At 49.3% G+C, this 17462-nt stretch overlaps 1 protein-coding gene across 1 annotated transcript in view; it reads right to left on the bottom strand.

Annotated features, from left to right (window-relative positions):
• PRKCH (protein kinase C eta) overlaps positions 1-16848 on the bottom strand; it is a 196689-nt gene extending 179841 nt beyond the window's left edge. Inside the window, exon 1 of the mRNA XM_060262476.1 lies at positions 16469-16848. Coding sequence (XP_060118459.1) covers positions 16469-16828 — 360 coding nt within the window. The 5' untranslated portion in view covers positions 16829-16848. The remainder of the gene's footprint in view (positions 1-16468) is intronic.
• Positions 16849-17462: the final 614 nt, after the last annotated feature.

Below are 17462 nucleotides of genomic sequence, written 5' to 3'. Positions count from 1 at the left end.
GCATATGTTTGCAACGAACAATTTTTTTTTTGTGTTACAGAATTGTATGAGTCACTCAGGGAACCAACCACTTGCCAACCAAATTGCTTCAACTGGAAAAGGTAAAATGTCGTAATTGCTTCAACTGGAAAAGGTAAAAGCTAAAATGTCAGATTTTTTATTAAACATGGCATGATTTTATTTCATATACAAGTCAGAAAGGTATTCAACATCTATCCAAGCCCTTCCTCAAATTATGGGAAAGGAATTAAGTATAAAGTATACAAAAATACAAAAAAAAGAGCCCCGTGGCGCAGAGTGGTAAAGCTGCAGTACTGCAGCCGGAGCCCTCTGCTCACGACCTGAGTTCGATCCCTGCGGAAGCTGGTTTCAGGTAGCCGGTTCAAGGTTGACTCAGCCTTCCATCCTTCCGAGGTCGGTCAAATGAGTCCCCAGCTTGCTGGGGGAAAGTGTAGACGACTGGGGAAGGCAATGGCAAACCACCCCCTAAAAAGTCTGCCGTGAAAACGTTGTGAAAGCAACGTCACCCCAGAGTCGAAAATGACTGGTGCTTGCACAGGGGACTACCTTTATCTTTTTTATACAAAAATCAGGCCTTGAATTGAACCTTTCTGAGGGTTCCCCCTCCTCCTCCCCACCCACCTACCTTGTTTACTGAATAGTAGATGCAGCTGTATAAAAATCCCCGGATTAGAAGAGCAGGCAGGCAGCCATCCATATATGTTGCCACAGCCCCAGCAGCCCTCATGAACCCCTGGAGAAACCCGCACCTCCCTTTCTCCACTTATGTGATTTTGGGCAGCGGGTGGCTTGCTGGCAAGTTTGGTGTAGTGGTTAAGTGTGCGGACTCTTATCTGAGAGAACCGGGTTTGATTCCCTACTCCTCCACTTGCACCTGCTAGCATGGCCTTGGGTCAGCCATAGCTCTGGCAGAGGTTGTCCTTGAAAGGGCAGCTGCGGTGAGAGCCCTCTCCAGCCCCACCCACCTCACAGGGTGTCTGTTGTGGGGAAGGGGAAGGTAAAGGAGATTGTGAGCCGCTCTGAGACTCTTCAGAGTGGAGGGCAGGATATAAATCTAATATCTTCTTCTTTTATCATCTTCTTGACTGTGGGGCGGTGGGGTGGCCAAGGAGAGCCCCAGGTGAGTGAGGCCTGCTTGGGCTGGTTGGATCTCTAGCATGCCCAAGCAGGCCTCGTTCACCTGGGGCTCTCCTTTCTTGCTTGGGGTTGCTTTTGACTGGTGAGGGGGCGGCATAGTCTAATGAATTATGCTAATGAGCCCCACCATCTATTTTTCTACGAAATGGCCCCTGCAAAGAATTATTTTTAAAAGTCCCCTGTGCCATTAATGATATATTTTGTAAGATAAATTGAAAAATGTGTGAAATATTAAACTCACATTTAATATTCTGATTCAACATTGTCTTCCGTTGGTATTTTTTGTGTATGTGTTTCTTTATAATCTCATTTCTATGTTTTATCATTTAGAAGGTTTTTTCCCTCTCCTTGTTTGCCTTAAGAGGTGGTTGTCTCTTTCTGTTTCTGTTTGAAAAATTAATAAAATTGTTATTTAGTGTTTTAACTATTTATTGTAACATATGGTTACAATATTTAATTGTCTCTTTTCTATACTAACCCATATGATATTTCAGCCCCCCCTCCCTCCAATATTTGACTTCCCTGAAGTTATAAATTTAAATTCAATTATAAGGTACCACTAACCAATCAAAGTTCAATACTTTTCTTTTCTCATTAATACTAAAAAATTGTCCAATGCCTTTTTACATTCCACTCTTTCTCCATATATCCTTTGAATTTCTTCCACTCCTTTTTGAATATATCTAAATCATAGTCTCTTAAAGTTTGAGTTAATTTGTCCATCTCACTCCACGATAAAACTTTCACAATCCAATCCCATTTCTCTGGTATTTTTCCCTGTTTCCACAGCTGCGCGTACAATGTCCTAGCAGCTGAGAGCAAATACCAAATTAAAGTCCTGTCTTCTTTTAGAAATTTTTCTAATTGTTATCCAAGCAAAAAAGTCTCTGCAGTTTTCTTAAAGTCATAACCCAAAATTTTGGAGATTTTATCCAAAATAAAATTGTTATTTAAAAAAAAAAACCCTGGAGATGTCTGGGATCAAAGTATGTACTCTACCACAAGACCCCCCCCCCCCACCTGAGAGAGATCAGAGCAGACAGTTTGTGAGAGATTACTTCACATATTTGATTTTTACTCCCATGTTCCGTCACTAACGCAGAACCGGCTTACCCGCTTCTTTCCCTAGAATGGAGCTCTTTGTGTCGAGCGTGCGAAACTCAAAACTAATATGTTCAAACAAACTCCACCTAGCTCTCAGCGCGTTACATAATCGATGAAGAGCCTCTCTGGTAATCCTGAGGCGGTGAGTTTGTTTGGGCTCTTTCTAAGGCTCACGTACCACCAGTAGAATGACAAGTAGGCAAGCTCACTCATCAAATGGCACACAATCTACCTTGTGCTTTTTTTTTTTTCCTCGCCAAGATTGCCAAAAGGGAAAGACGCACACCCAAAACAATGTGCCCTGAAACACCAAGAAAGGTGATTGGCAGGACCAGGCTTGCCAATCCCCAGGTCCCAGCCGGGGTTCTCCCGCTTTCCCAGACTCCTTCCTGCCCCCAGTTAGCTGGCCAGCGGGGGGAAGCTCCACCCCCATAGCTACCATGTGCCTTTCCCCTTCAGAACGCTAGGAGAAAGCTTGCAAAGGCTTCCTTTTTGGATGGTGTGCCTGTGTCTTTAAGGCTGAATGGGGGCGGGGTGAGCAGGCAGAACAACGTGGCTGCTCCCAGGAGCTGTGAAAGCAGCCCAGACCCTCACTTGTTGCACAAGCTTTTCAGAGGTTGTTTGCATAGGAAAGGATAAACCTGAACCTTTGGTTTACCTGTGTTATTGGAAGTTCAGCAACTTGTGAGTAAATTGCCCCAGTGACGTCATAGTGCAGCTGCCCACTGGCCATTTTAGGCATTTCTGGGGAAACTCTATGGTTTTCCCGGACGCTCTAGCAATTTGGGAGGGAAAACTCTATGCTACAATAGGAGGCCTAGGGGGACTTGGCAACCCTAATGGGAGACATAGAAATGTAGAGCTGAAACGATCCCAAAGGCCATCTAGTCCAACCCTCGGCAAAATACAGGAAATTCACTGCTACCCCCTCCTTCCCTAGTCCCCAGGTCCCAGAGGGGGATCCCCCCGTTTTATAGGTTCTACTCTGACCCAAGTCAGCTGGCTGGTGGGGGGGAAGCCCCCCTCCAACAGCAACAATGCGCTTTTAGATCTCCCCAAGTTTGGAAGCCTGCAAACTCCTTGTGTTTTAAAATGTGTATGTGCCTTTAAATTTGAACAGGAAGTGAAAGCGGCATGGGAAGGGCCAGCAGCAGAGCCATGTGAGTGAATGAGAGAGAGCACAGGCTTTCTGCTTGTTTTGCTTTCGTTCCAGACCTCTTTGTATAGGAACCAGAGCCAGTAAGTGTGAGTGTGTGTGCATGAGAGAGAGACAGCATAATCGCTGTGCTTGTTTTGCATTCATTTCAGATGTCTTTGTATGGCAACCTGTTTATGGGATGGAGGAAAACTCCACCTCTCTCTCTTTTCATTTGCATGTGTTAGTCTGAAGAAGTTGGTGGAAATACAGCAGCTCCTGTGAGTAAAGCCTAATTATCCCCGGCATCTTCCAACTAAAAAGGGTCCAGGCAAATAGGCATGAAAAACTCAGCTTGAGACCCTGGATAGCCGCTGCCAGTCTGAGTAGACAATACTGAGTTTGATGGACCCAGGGTCTGATTCAGTAGAAGGCAGCTTCATATGTTCATATAAAGCCCCAGTGAGATCACAAAAGTGTGTTCTTGCAAACACTGTTTATTTTGGCTGCTTTGTGAGTGTATGTATACTTTCATTTCCTGGAACAGCAGCTGCTGGGGAGACGAGGAAATTAAGACTATTCAGGGGAACTGCACTGCTGTATTTTATTTATTTACTTTAGGGAATGGGAAGGTCTCCTGGCTCCACCCTCAAAGTTCCCAGGTATTTTCTGAGCTGGACCTGGCAACTCTGTTCCCCAGTGGCTCTTGCTCTATGCCCAGAGGCAATGGTGGTACTGGGGGAACCTCCAGTATCCCTGAGCCAATCTGCCCTGGAAAAACATTCCTTCCTGGCCCCAAAGTAGTGATCAGCATTACCCAGGGTGCATAAGAAAAGACCAGAAGAGCCATGTTTTAAAGGTTCCAATTGTAATGGCATCATTAATTTACTGCAGTTATACCCTATCTTAGTCCACACTGGGGGCCGAAATAGGGATGCCAAGCTGCCGCCAGGGGAGATCCCCACCCTCAAAGAGCCCCATTGGTGCATGCTGTCCTTGGTGTGATGACGTCACCTAGAAGTGACATCATTGTGCTGGGGACGTTTTGTGGGGACGCTCTAGGACTCGCACTAAAACTCTATAGTGCCATAGAGTTTTACCATGAATCCTAGAGCGTTTCCAGTGTGACCGTATAGGAATCACGGTAAAGCTCTATGGTACCATAGAGTTTTATCGTGAGCCCTAGAGTGGCCCCGGCATGATGCCCCTGGTGCGATGACATCACTTCTGTGTGACATCATCACGCCGCATGCGCAAAGCATGTGTGAAGAACAAGTCCCCTGCCGCAGTGGCGGAAGGACTTGGCAACCCTTGGCCCAAAGCTGCTTATATAATTTCCTTGTCTCCCATTTTATCTTCACAACAACCCCACAAGGTAGGTTAATCTGAGGATGTATGACTGGCCAAGGTCCCTCAATGAACTTCCATGGCTGAGTAGGGATTCATACTTGCATCTCCAAGATGACTTTCTTACAGCTACACCACACCAAATCAAGAAAATATGGTGGAAAAGAATAACACCGGTTACGCTATTTTTAACCAATAAAGGAAACCAAAAATTCAGGCTGAAAGGGGGTTTAAATCAGGGGTGTCAAATTCATTTGTCATGAGGGCCGGATCTGACATAAATGAGACCTTGTTGGGCCCGGCTATGTTGGGTTGGGCTGAGCCATGTCGGGCTGGGCCATGTGTCTACCTATTTAAGATTAGGTAGCAGAGAGATAAATTTTATAATAAAACACAGATATATATATATATATATATATATATATATATATATATATATATATATATATATATATATATATATATATATATATATATATATATAACTTAAAACATGCTTAAAATGTTGGTCTTAAAGATGCTTTATTTGTATTTCTCCCATGGGATCCAGGGAACTGGGCAAAGGAAGCTCTGATTCTTTCCTTCCTTCCCCAGGGGACTGAGGTGGAGCCTCAGCCAATAGAAGGAAAAGAGGCTTGGCTCAGTAGCTCTGCTGTGCAATTGAGCGAGCCTGGCAAAGCAAGCTGTGATGCAGAAGGAAGCAAGAGAGAGGGAGAAGGAAGCAGATGACAGCCAGTTGCTCAGGGGCCTGATAGGAGCCCTCTGAGGGCCTGTTTCGACCCCTGAACTGCATGTTTGACACCTTTGGTTTAAATAATCTGAAGGACAGACGTGCAGAAATCTTCCCATCCATTCCACACAGGCTTGTGGTCTGTAACACTGCTACACAATGACATAAGGGTGTAACAAAAGCCCTTCTGGGTCAGACCAGTGGTCCATCCGGCCGAGCATCCCATCTCATACAGTGGCCAACCAGTTCCTCTGGACAGCCAGGAACAGAACACAGAGGCTGAGGCCTTCCCCTGATAAGAGAGTAAGAAGAGGTCTGCTGGATCAGACCAGTGGTCCATCCAGGGGTGGAATTCTAGCAAGAGCTCCTTTGCATACTAGGCCACACACCCCTGATGTAGCCAATCCTCCAAGAGCTTACAAAAAAGAGCCTTGTAAGCTCTTGGAGGATTGGCTACATCCGGGGTGTGTGGCCTAGTATGCAAAGGAGCTCTTGCTAAAGTTCCACCCCTGGCCATTTATCCATTATCCTCTTTTGCACAGGAGCCAAGCAGCACTTCTGCAGGGCCCACAACAGTCCGTAGAGGCCAAGGCCTTCATTAGAGAATAAGGAGAGCCCTGCTGGATCGGAGCAGTGGCCCATCTAGTCCAGCATCCTGTCTCTCACACAGTAGCCAACCAGTTCCTCTGGACAGCCAACAACCAGACCATAGAACATAAGAAGAGCCCTGCTGGATCAGACGAAGAAGATGATGAAATTGGATTTATATCCCGCCTTCCACTCCAAAGAGTCTCAGAGCGGCTCACAATCTCCTTTCCCTTCCTCCCCCACAACAGACACCCTGTGAGGTGGGTGGGGCTGGAGAGGGCTTTCACAGCAGCTGCCCTTCCAAGGACAACCTCTGCCAGAGCTATGGCTGACCCAAGACCATTCCAGCAGGTGCAAGTGGAGGAGTGGGGAATCGAACCCGGTTCTCCCAGATAAGAGTCTGCTCACTTAACCACTACACCAAACTGGCTCTCTATGGTCTATCATCTTCATCGAATGGTCTATCATCTTCTTCACGGTAGAGTTGCCAATCCCCAGGTGGAGGCAGGGGATCCCCCGGTTTGGAGACCCTCCCCCTGCTTCAGGGTCGTCAGAAATGTCTGCTGGGAACTCTATTATTCCCTATGGAGATTCATTCCCATAGAAAATCATGGAGAATTGATCCGCAGGTACCTGGGGCTCTGAGGGTGGCTGTTTTTTTTGAGATAGAGGCACCAAACTTTTAGTACAGCATCTAGTGCCTCTCCCCAAAATATCCCCCAAGTTTCAAAACGATTGAACCAGGGGGTCCAATTCTATGAGCCCCAAAAGAAGGTGCCCCTATCCTTCATTATCTGCTATGGAAGGAAGGCATTGAAAAGGTGCACCGTCCCTTTAAATGTGATGGCCAGAACTCCCTTTGGAGTTCAATCATGCTTGTCACAGCCTTGATCTTGGCTCCACCCCCAAAGTCTCCTGGCTCCATCCCAAATATCTCCTGGCTCCACCCTCAAAGTCTCCTGGCCCCACCCCAAAGTCTCCTGGCTCCACCCCAAAGCCTCCTGGCTCCACCCCCAAAGTCTCCAGATATTTCTTGAATTGGACTTGGCAACCCTATTGGGGGCCCTCTAATGGAGAGGCCATGAAGCTGGAAGGGGAGCTTGAGAGGATGGGCCTGGGCCTGACTTGAGGTTACCCACCTAGGGCTGCGCGCAAGCAAAAGGGGTTTCAGCCCGTGCAGGAGCAAAAGAGCACAACGGTCCCTGGTTCTCCCACATAGATGCAAGGAAGGGCCTGTTCTGCAAGCTCCCCAAATGCAAACCCAACTCCACAAGCTGTCTCTCTCATTAGTCAGAAAGCACACACTCAAGATGAACCAGAAAAGGGAGAAAGGCTGGGAACAGCATGAGCCAGTTTGGTGTAGGGCTTAAGTGTGCAGACTCTTATCTGGTAAAACGGGGTCTGAGTCCCCGCTCCTTCACTTGCAGCTGCTGGAATGGCCTGGGGTCAGCCATAGCTATCGCAGAGCTGTCCTTGAAAGGGCAGCTTCTGTCAGAGCTCTCTCAGCCCCACCTACCTCAAAGGGTGTCTGTTGCGGGGGGAGAAGCTAAAGGGGATTGTGAGCCACTCTGAGACTCAGAGATTCGGAGTGGAGGGCGGGATATAAATCCAATATCATCATCTTTTTCTTCCTGTGTATGTGCATGCATTGACCATTGGAGGAGGGGGATAGGTGCCAGATCCAGGCAGGCAAACTCCTTGAGATTTGGGGGTGGAGCCTGGGGAGGACAGAGACCTCAATGGGGTTCAGTGCCATAGAACCCACCCTCCAAAGCAGCCATTTTCTCCAGGGGAACTGTAGCCTGGAGATGAACTGCAATTCCAGGGGATCCCCAGGTCCCACCTGGAGGCTGGCATCTCGACTTCATGTAGTGATGCACAAACATGCTGCAAAGAAATTTAAACTGAAGACTCATGAATACATTGAAAAGGCTGCTGGGTGGACTTTCACAGTGAGTCTGCTAGTAGCAACAGAAACAGGGTTGGAACCTCCACATTTAGAGGCACTAAGCATCTGAATCCCAGAGATAGGAGGCAACATCAAGGGAAGGCGTCAGCCTCTATGCCCTGTTGTTGGCTGTCCAGAAGAACTGGGTGGCCGCTGTGTGAGGCAGGATGCTAGACCTAATGGACTGTTGGGTTGATCCAGCAGGGCTCTTCCGATGTTCTTATGGAGGCCTCGGCCTCTCTGCCCTGTTGTTGGCCCCCAAGAGGAACTGGTTGGCCACTGTGTAAGACAGGATACTGGACTAGATGGACCACTGGTCTGATCCAGCAGGGCTCTTCTGATGTTCTTATGAAGGCCTCGGCCTCTCTGCCCTGTTGTTGGCCCTCCAGAGGAACTGGCTGGCCACTGTGTGAGACAGGATGCTGGACTAGATGGACCACTGGTCTGATCCAGCAGGACTCTTCTGATGTTCTTATGAAGGCCTCGGCCTCTCTGCCCTGTTGTTGGCACTCCAGAGGAACTGGCTGGCCACTGTGTGAGACAGGATGCTGGACTAGATGGACCACTGGGCTGATCCAGCAGGGCTCTTCTAATGTTCTAATGAAGGCCTCAGCCTCTCTGCCCTGTTGTTGGCCCTCCAGAGGAACTGGCTGGCCACTGTGTGAGACAGGATGCTGGACTAGATGGACCACTGGGCTGATCCAGCAGGGCTCTTCTAATGTTCTAATGAAGGCCTCAGCCTCTCTGCCCTGTTGTTGGCCCTCCAGAGGAACTGGCTGGCCACTGTGTGAGACAGGATGCTGGACTAGATGGACCACTGGGCTGATCCAGCAGGGCTCTTCTGATGTTCTAATGAAGGTCTTGGCCTCTCTGCCATTGCTGGCCCTCCAGAGGAACTGGCTGGCCACTGTGTGAGACAGGATGCTGGACTAGATGGACCCCTGGTCTGATCCAGCAGGGCTCTTCTAATGAAGGCCTCGGCCTCTCTGCCCTGTTGTTGGCCCTCCAGAGGGTCTGGCTGGCCACTGTGTGAGACAGGATGCTGGACTAGATGGACCACTGGGCTGATCCAGCAGGGCTCTTCTAATGTTCTAATGAAGGCCTCAGCCTCTCTGCCCTGTTGTTGGCCCTCCAGAGGAACTGGCTGGCCACTGTGTGAGACAGGATGCTGGACTAGATGGACCACTGGTCTGATCCAGCAGGGCTCTTCTGATGTTCTTATGAAGGCCTCGGCCTCTCTGCCCTGTCGCTGGCCCTCCAGAGGAACTGGCTGGCCCCTGTGTGAGACAGGAGGCTGGACTAGATGGACCCTCACTGGTCTGATCCAGCGGGGCTCTTCTGAGGTTCTTATGAAGGCTTCGGCCTCTCTGTCCTGTTGTTGGCCCTCCAGAGGAACTGGCTGGCCACTGTGTGAGACAGGAGGCTGGACTAGATGGACCACTGGGCTGATCCAGCAGGGCTCTTCTAATGTTCTAATGAAGGCCTCAGCCTCTCTGCCCTGTTGTTGGCCCTCCAGAGGAACTGGCTGGCCACTGTGTGAGACAGGAGGCTGGACTAGATGGACCACTGGTCTGATCCAGCAGGGATCATCTTATATTCCTATGATGGGGTGAGGTAAGACGTTCATAAAATCCCGCTACGAGCATGAGTGGAGTCTGGAATGTCGGATTTTAAGCGGTTGTCCAAACGTCAGCATCTGCGAATGGTGGTTAGCTCGTTTGAGTCCCGCATTGAGACGACTGGGGCGTGGACTAATTTGATATTGCTTTAAATCAGGAACAAAATCCTTCTGACGGTTCCTGAGCGGAGTTTCTCTGTTTGAACGCTCCATCGTTGGCGACTCGTCAGAAGCACACCACCGCTTCCCTCCCAAAGCCCCTGCAAGTGATATCACTGCGCCAGTGAATGAGCGAGCGAATGTTGGCTCGATAAATCGTTTACCCGCCCTTATGTCCGGAAACAAAAATCACTTTTGAAAGTAGGTGTGAACTAGATGTGAACTGATTTGAATTCCTGGGTTCTTTTCTGCACGCGTAGTGCTCGTGCTGGAAAAGTAGTGCCAACGGACTAGCAAAACTTTAGTGATCTGACCCATTTAAAAGCGACGCGCTGCAGATAGTGGGCATCACTGCGCCTGCGCTAATGCAGATTGATGTCTCATGAAACGAGGTCCGGTAGAGCAATCTGATCGACCAGCGATGGGACCCACATGGGATAGAACGGGAGCCTGGCTGTTGTCTGATCGGAAAATTGGTTGTGCGGATTATAATACAGGCGCGTTGCAGATGGATTTAATGGTGAGTGTGACCACACCCATGGAGTAGACAGATGACTGGTCTGATCCAACAGGGCTCTTCTGATGTTCTTATGAAGGCCTCAGCCTCTATGCCCTGTTGTTGGCCCTCCAGAGGAACTGGTTGGCCACTCTGTGAGACAGGATGCTGGACTAGATGGACCACTGGTCTGATCCAGCAGGGCTCTTCCAATGTTCTAATGAAGACCTCGGCCTCTATGCCCTGTTGTTGGCCTTCCAGAGGAACCGGTTGGCCTCTGTGTGAGACAGGATACTGGACTAGATGGACCACTGGTCTGATCCAGCAGGGCTCATCTTATGTTCCTATGATGGCTTCAGCCTCTATGTCCTGTTGTTGGCCCTCCAGAGGAACTGGTTGTCCACTGCGTGATGCTGGGCTAGATGGACCACCGGTCCATTCAGCAGGACTCTTCTGATGTTCTTATGCCCACCTCCGGGTGGGGCCGAGAGATCTCCCAAAATTACAGCTAATCTCTGCAGACCACAGAGATCAGTTTCCCTGAGGGTAATGAGGTCCATCAGTAGGAGATGGGGAGCAGAGTTGCCAGATCTAGGTTGGGAAATTCCTGGAGACTTGAGGAGGGAGCCTGGGGAGGAAAGGTACTTCAGTGGGGTACAATGCCACAGAGACCACCCTCCAAAGCATCCATTTCCTCCAGGGGAACTGATCTCTGTAGTATGGAAATGAGCAGTAATTCCAGGGAATCCCCTGGAGGTCCCACCTGGAGGTTGGCATCCTTAGTTGCCCTGGGGGAAATGGCTACTTTGGCAGGGTGGACATTATACCCTGCTGAGATCCCTCCCTTCCACAAATCCCACCTCCTCAGGCTCCACCCCCAAATTTCCAGGTATTTCTCAACTTGGCATTGATAAGAAGATATGAAGTATGTTGGGGGATCACAACAGAGGATAGCCGTACTGGTCTGAAGCAGAACCACTGGATTCAAGTCCTAGAGACCAACAAATTTTTCAGGGCATGAGCTTTCGAGAGTGAAAGCTCCTTTTGTCAGACAGCAAAACAGGTAACCTATTTGAGAGCAAATTAGGTAGCCCATTTCTTCGATCCACACTTCTCTTTTGCATGATCACTGTCAGGGCTGGGGGGCGTTTTGAGCAGGAACACAGTTCTGGGTGGCTCGGCATCAGGAGATGTGGCCTAATATGCAAATGAGTTCCTCCTGGGCTTTTTCTACAAAAAAAGACCTGACTGTGGTGACCAAATGAGAGCTGGAGAAACCCCGCCTGTAACTTTGAAGAGTTGCACGGAGGGAGGCGTTTTGTGAGGTCCAGGCACTTCTCACCCCTGCAAAATCACACCTACGCATTTCCTTCTTCTGTGCCACCCTCTCCCACCACCACCAGCATCATCACCGCCTTTGCATCCGGCCAACCAGGTCAAAGCATTCCCTCCGGCTTGTGCATTTGAAGCAATTAGGTTTCAAAAGTGAGGATTCCTCCTGGGAAATCCGCAAGCTGTTCCACATCTCCTAATTGGGGCAGCAGGGTGGGTGGGTGGAGAGAGATCAATAAACATGCCTCTTCTGCCAGCGCATTTCTTGTCAAAACATGAATTATTACAAAACACAATGCCCTTCCCCCCATCTTGCCTAGCAATGCATTAGAACATCAGAAGAGCCCTGCTGGATCAGACCAGTGGTCCATCTAGTCCAGCATCCTGCCCCACACAGTGGCCAGCCAGTTCCTCTGGAGGGGCAACAAAAGAGCATAGAGGCCGAGGCCTTCATAAGAACATCAGAAGAGCCCTGCTGGATCAGACCAGTGGTCCATCTAGTCCAGCATCCTGCCCCACACAGTGGCCAACCAGTTCCTCTGGAGGGGCAACAAAAGAGCATAGAGGCCGAGGCCTTCATAAGAACATCAGAAGAGCCCTGCTGGATCAGACCAGTGGTCCATCTAGTCCAACATCCTGTCTCACACAGTGGCCAGCCAGTCCCTCTGGAGGGCCAACAACAGGGCAGAGAGGCCGAGGCCTGCATAAGAACATCAGAAGAGCCCTGCTGGATCAGACCAGTGGTCCATCTAGTCCAACATCCTGTCTCACACAGTGGCCAGCCAGTCCCTCTGGAGAGCCAACAACAGGGCAGAGAGGCCGAGGCCTTCATTAGAAGAGCCCTGCTGGATCAGACCAGTGGTCCATCTAGTCCAACATCCTGTCTCACACAGTGGCCAGCCAGACCCTCTGGAGGGCCAACAACAGGGCAGAGAGGCCGAGGCCTTCATTAGAAGAGCCCTGCTGGATCAGACCAGGGGTCCATCTAGTCCAGCATCCTGTCTCACACAGTGGCCAGCCAGTTCCTCTGGAGGGCCAGCAATGGCAGAGAGGCCAAGACCTTCATTAGAACATCAGAAGAGCCCTGCTGGATCAGACTAGTGGTCTCTGTGGCATTGTACCCCACTGAAGTACCTTTCCTCCCCAGGCTCCCTCCTCAAGTCTCCAGGAATTTCCCAACCTAGATCTGGCAACTCTGCTCCCCATCTCCTACTGATGGACCTCATTATCCTCAGGGAAACTGATCTCTGTGGTCTGCAGAGATTAGCTGTAATTTTGGGAGATCTCTCGGCCCCACCCGGAGGTGGGCATAAGAACATCAGAAGAGTCCTGCTGAATGGACCAGTGGTCCATCAAGCCCAGCATCACACAGTGGACAACCAGTTCCTCTGGAGGGCCAACAACAGGACATAGAGGCTGAAGCCATCATAGGAACATAAGATGAGCCCTGCTGGATCAGATCAGTGGTCCATCTAGTCCAGTATCCTGTCTCACACAGTGGCCAACCGGTTCCTCTGGAGGGCCAACAACAGGGCAGAGAGGCTGAGGCCTTCATTAGAACATCAGAAGAGCCCTGCTAGATCAGACCAGTGGTTTATCTAGTCTACCATCCTGCCTCACACAGTGGCCAACCGGTTCCTCCGAAGGGCTGACCACAGGGCAAAGAAGCCAAGGCTTCAATAGAACATAAGAAGAACCCTGCTGGATCAGATCAAGTCTGGCATCCCGTCTTATATGGTGACCCATCAGTTGCTCTGGAGGTCCAACAACAGGGCATATCAATGGTTCGTCCAGTCCATAAGGAGAACCCTGCTGGATCAGATCAATGGTCCATCTGGTCCAGCACAGTGTCTCACACAGTGGCCAATTACTTCCTCTGAAGGGCCAATAACAAGGCACAGAAGCCGAGGCCTTCCCCTGATGTTTCCTTCTGGTTCTGGGATTGAGGGGATTAGTGCCTCTGAATGTGGAGCTTCCCCTCAGCCACCATGGCTAGCAACCATCGATAGACTCGTCCTGCGTTTATCTATCTAATCTTAGGAATCTCTCCAATCCCCTTTTAAAGCTGCGCCTCTCGGACAGCTAACAAACGCAACAAGATAAGCTTTTCCAGGGCACAGTCGTCGGTGGCAGGTCAATGACCCCATTCTCGGGCAGCTGCACAGAAGTCTTAGCTGCTTCAGCTCTGCTTTCATCGAAGCGAGGGGAAGCCACAAGATATATTTGCCGGGACCGCTTCTTCACAGTTGCAGCTGTTCCGTTCCAACTGCAGAATCTGAGGTTTGTGGCTCTGAAGGTTAGGGGAGGAAATGTGAACATAAGGGGCTAGGGGCCGTGAAAAAGAGTTTTCTCTGCCTGATGCCCTGGTGAACTGCAGCCCGGCATGGCAGAGCTGGATCGGACTCAGTTTCCGATGGCCACAACAAACTGGTTGGCGACAGTTTTGGGACAGGCGAAAGAGGAAACGCTGCTTCTTCTGCCGACGCATACTTAATTTGAGGAACTCTCCCCCACAAGATATGGAGATCGCCACCAGTGTTCCCTCTAAGCTGAGTTAGCGTGAGCCGGCTCACAGATTTTTAGCCTCCAGCTCACACATTTTCATCTTCACTCAGGAAAGATGGCCCCGGAGTACACTAATTTATGCAGTAGCTCACAACTGTAATGCCAGGAGCTCACAAAGTAGAATTTGTGTTCACAAGACTCCGCAGCTTAGAGGAAACATTGATCAACATTAGCTTAGATGGTTTATTGGATTAGATGAAGAAGATATTGGATTTATATCCCGCCCTCCACTCCGAAGAGTCTCAGAGCGGCTCACAATCTCCTTTCCCTTCCTCCCCCACAACAGACACCCTGTGAGGTAGATGAAGATATTAGATTTATATCCTGCCCTCCACTCCGAAGAGTCTCAGAGCGGCTCACAATCTCCTTTTCCTTCCTCCCCCACAACAGACACCCTGTGAGGTGGGTGGGGCTGGAGAGGGCTCTCACAGCAGCTGCCCTTTCAAGGACAACCTCTGCCAGAGCTATGGCTGACCCAAGGCCATTCCAGCAGGTGCAAGTGCAGGAGTGGGGAATCAAACCCAGTTCTCCCAGATAAGAGTTCGCGCACTTAACCACTACACCAAACTGGCTCTCTCTGTCTGTCTGTGTCTCTCTGTCTCTCTCTCTGTCTATGTCTTTCTCTCTCTTTAAAAGCCATCTAAGCTAATGTTCAGTGTAAAAACAATTTATTGTATTGTAATATACTGTATCCACATATCATCATTTATCATTAAATGTTAATACACATATATAATTTAAGGGACAAATTGATCAAGGGATTAAGGGACAATAACTGTTTGTTTTTCTGTCCTTTTTCAATTTCTAATAATGAAGAAGAACTAATATGGTGATGGATTATTATCATAATTTTGGGGGGTTTGGGTTTTTTTTCTTTGATAGATAGAGTTTATTACCTTATAACAAATAAGATTAAATAACAATATGGGGACGTTTATTAAGCAGTATGCACTGCTGGAGTCATAAAATGGGAGGGGTGGGGAGAAAAATTATATATGTGTAGTAACATTTAATGATAAATGATGATATGTGGATACAGTATATTACAATGCAATAAATTGTTTTTACACTGGACATTAGCTTAGATGGCTTTTAATGAGAGAGAAAGACATAGGCAGAGAGAGAGACACACAGACAGAGACAGAGACAGAAGAGAGACATCTTCTGACTATCCCTGGCCCAAAGGACGTCCGGCTTGCCTTGACCAGGGCCAGGGCCTTTTCGGTCCTGGCCCCAACCTGGTGGAATCAGTTCCCCAAGGAGATACAGGCCCTACCGGATCTATTGCCATTCCGGAGCGCCTGTAAAACGGAGCTGTTCCGCCAGGCTTTTGGCTGAGGCAGACGGGCGTCCTCACACCATCTAATCGGCCTCCCTCACTGACCGCCTCCTGCGTTTTAATTTACGAACGATGTTCATATTGCTGACGCTGCCTTATTTTATTTCATTTCAATGGTTTTAACTGTTTGATTTTCAACTGTTTTATTGTGTGATTTGTTTTTTGTTTTTTATTATGTTGTAATCCGCCCTGAGTCCGACTTGGGAAAGGGCGGACTAGAAATCCGCAAAACAAATAATAAATAAATAAACAGAGAGACAGAGACAGATGAAGACAGAGAGACACAGAGAACATTCATTTAATGGTGAATGATGGGTAGTGACCATTGAATAATATCTAAATAGAGTTTCCATATTTAGAAGTATACCTTTGAAATGTCAGATCCTGAGGAACCAAGGCCGGGAATGAGAGGAAATTCGTGTCAAGTTAGTAAAGAGGTGCTAAACTAGTCAGATCTTCAACATGATAAATCACAGCCATTCTGAGGTTCTTTTAAATTCTCAAATGTCAGCATCAAATCTCCTGAAGCCTAAGGCAACGAGGTTTCTACCAACGCTGCTGAAAAAAAAACGGTGCTAAAACTCTGGCATGTCACAGTGACTAGAGTGCTGAACGAAGACACGGGAGATCAGAGTTCGAATTCCCACACTGCCATAAAATTCACCGGGAGGCTTTGAGCCAATCGCGTTCTCTCTCAGCCTAGCCTACCTCGCAAGGGTGTTGTGACAAAATAGCGGGGGGGGGGGTGTTAGAGACAGAGAAATTCCAGAAAGTAATCAGAATAGAGTGGCAAATGTAGAGACAGAGAATGTAGAGACAGAAAAATTCCAGAAAGTAATCAGAACAGAATGGCAAAAAAGGCAGTTATTGCACATACAAATGTGGGTGCAAATATCATGCACAAATTCCACTGGGACAACCCAGTCTTGGGATAGGTTCAGGTACTCACCCAGCCTTCAAAACTGTCCGAGGATCCTGTATTGTGAAGTAGGTCCTGGAAATGCACGGTGCAGTTGGCCACGAAGTCGTCGTACCCGATGGGGGTGCCGTGGAAGACGGCCAGCTCCAGCTTGCGCCCGTCACTGACGGTGGTGCAGAACTCCTCGTTGAAGGTGGGCTTGTTGGTTTTCTGCTTGGTGCTGGTCTGCCCCACGCGCACCTGGTCCACGCTGACCGTGATGTAAGGGTCCAAGAGCTGGTGACCCTTCTTGAAGAGGGAATGCCGGAGGGACCAGCGGGTGGGCTGCAGGCCCACCGCCTCGCCGATGCGCACCTTCATGTACCCGTTGAACTTCATGCCGCCGGACATAGCGGTGCCACAGTCCAGGCAGGGATAGGACACCACCGCCCTTCCCCAATTTGGAAGGGAAAAAAGAGAAAACTTATCACTCTCCAAGGGTGCTCTCCGCAGTGGCCCGGCAAACGACAGCCATCAGGGGACAGGACAGTGTGCTGTGTCCCCTCTCTGGGCCATCCTCTCCAACACCAATCCAAATCGAGTCCGGTTTCCTTCTCCTCTTCTCGGCAGCCGAGGGAAGGAGCTGCTGAATCACTTCGCAGAGAGCCAGGCAGCTTTCTTCACCTCCTTGGGGAGCCGTTGGGAGCATGGAAATGCACCGCAGGGGGGAGGAGAGGAAGAGGGGGAGAGAAATCCACCCCTCCAGCCAACACCAGGCGTTCCCCAAGCACCTAGCTGCCCGCTACACTCACAGAAAGGCAGCCCTTGCAGGTCTCCGTTCACACACAGCTTAAATTTCCACTCCCTCCCTCTTCTCACTGGGCTCTCCAATCCAGGAAGAAGCTGCAGCGGTGAAGGGACCGCCTAAGAAACTCACACACACACACACAAACCACCAAGAGAGAGACACACACACCATCAGCCCCAGTTCAGGCCAATCCCTTCATTCAGCCTTTCTTCCCCCCCTCCCTTCTTTTTTCCATCT

Source organism: Heteronotia binoei, chromosome 21, assembly GCF_032191835.1.
Source record: "Heteronotia binoei isolate CCM8104 ecotype False Entrance Well chromosome 21, APGP_CSIRO_Hbin_v1, whole genome shotgun sequence".
Taxonomy (NCBI): Eukaryota; Metazoa; Chordata; class Lepidosauria; order Squamata; family Gekkonidae; genus Heteronotia; species Heteronotia binoei.
The sequence above is the reverse complement of the archived record's forward strand: the minus strand, read 5'-3'. Positions and strand labels throughout refer to the sequence as shown.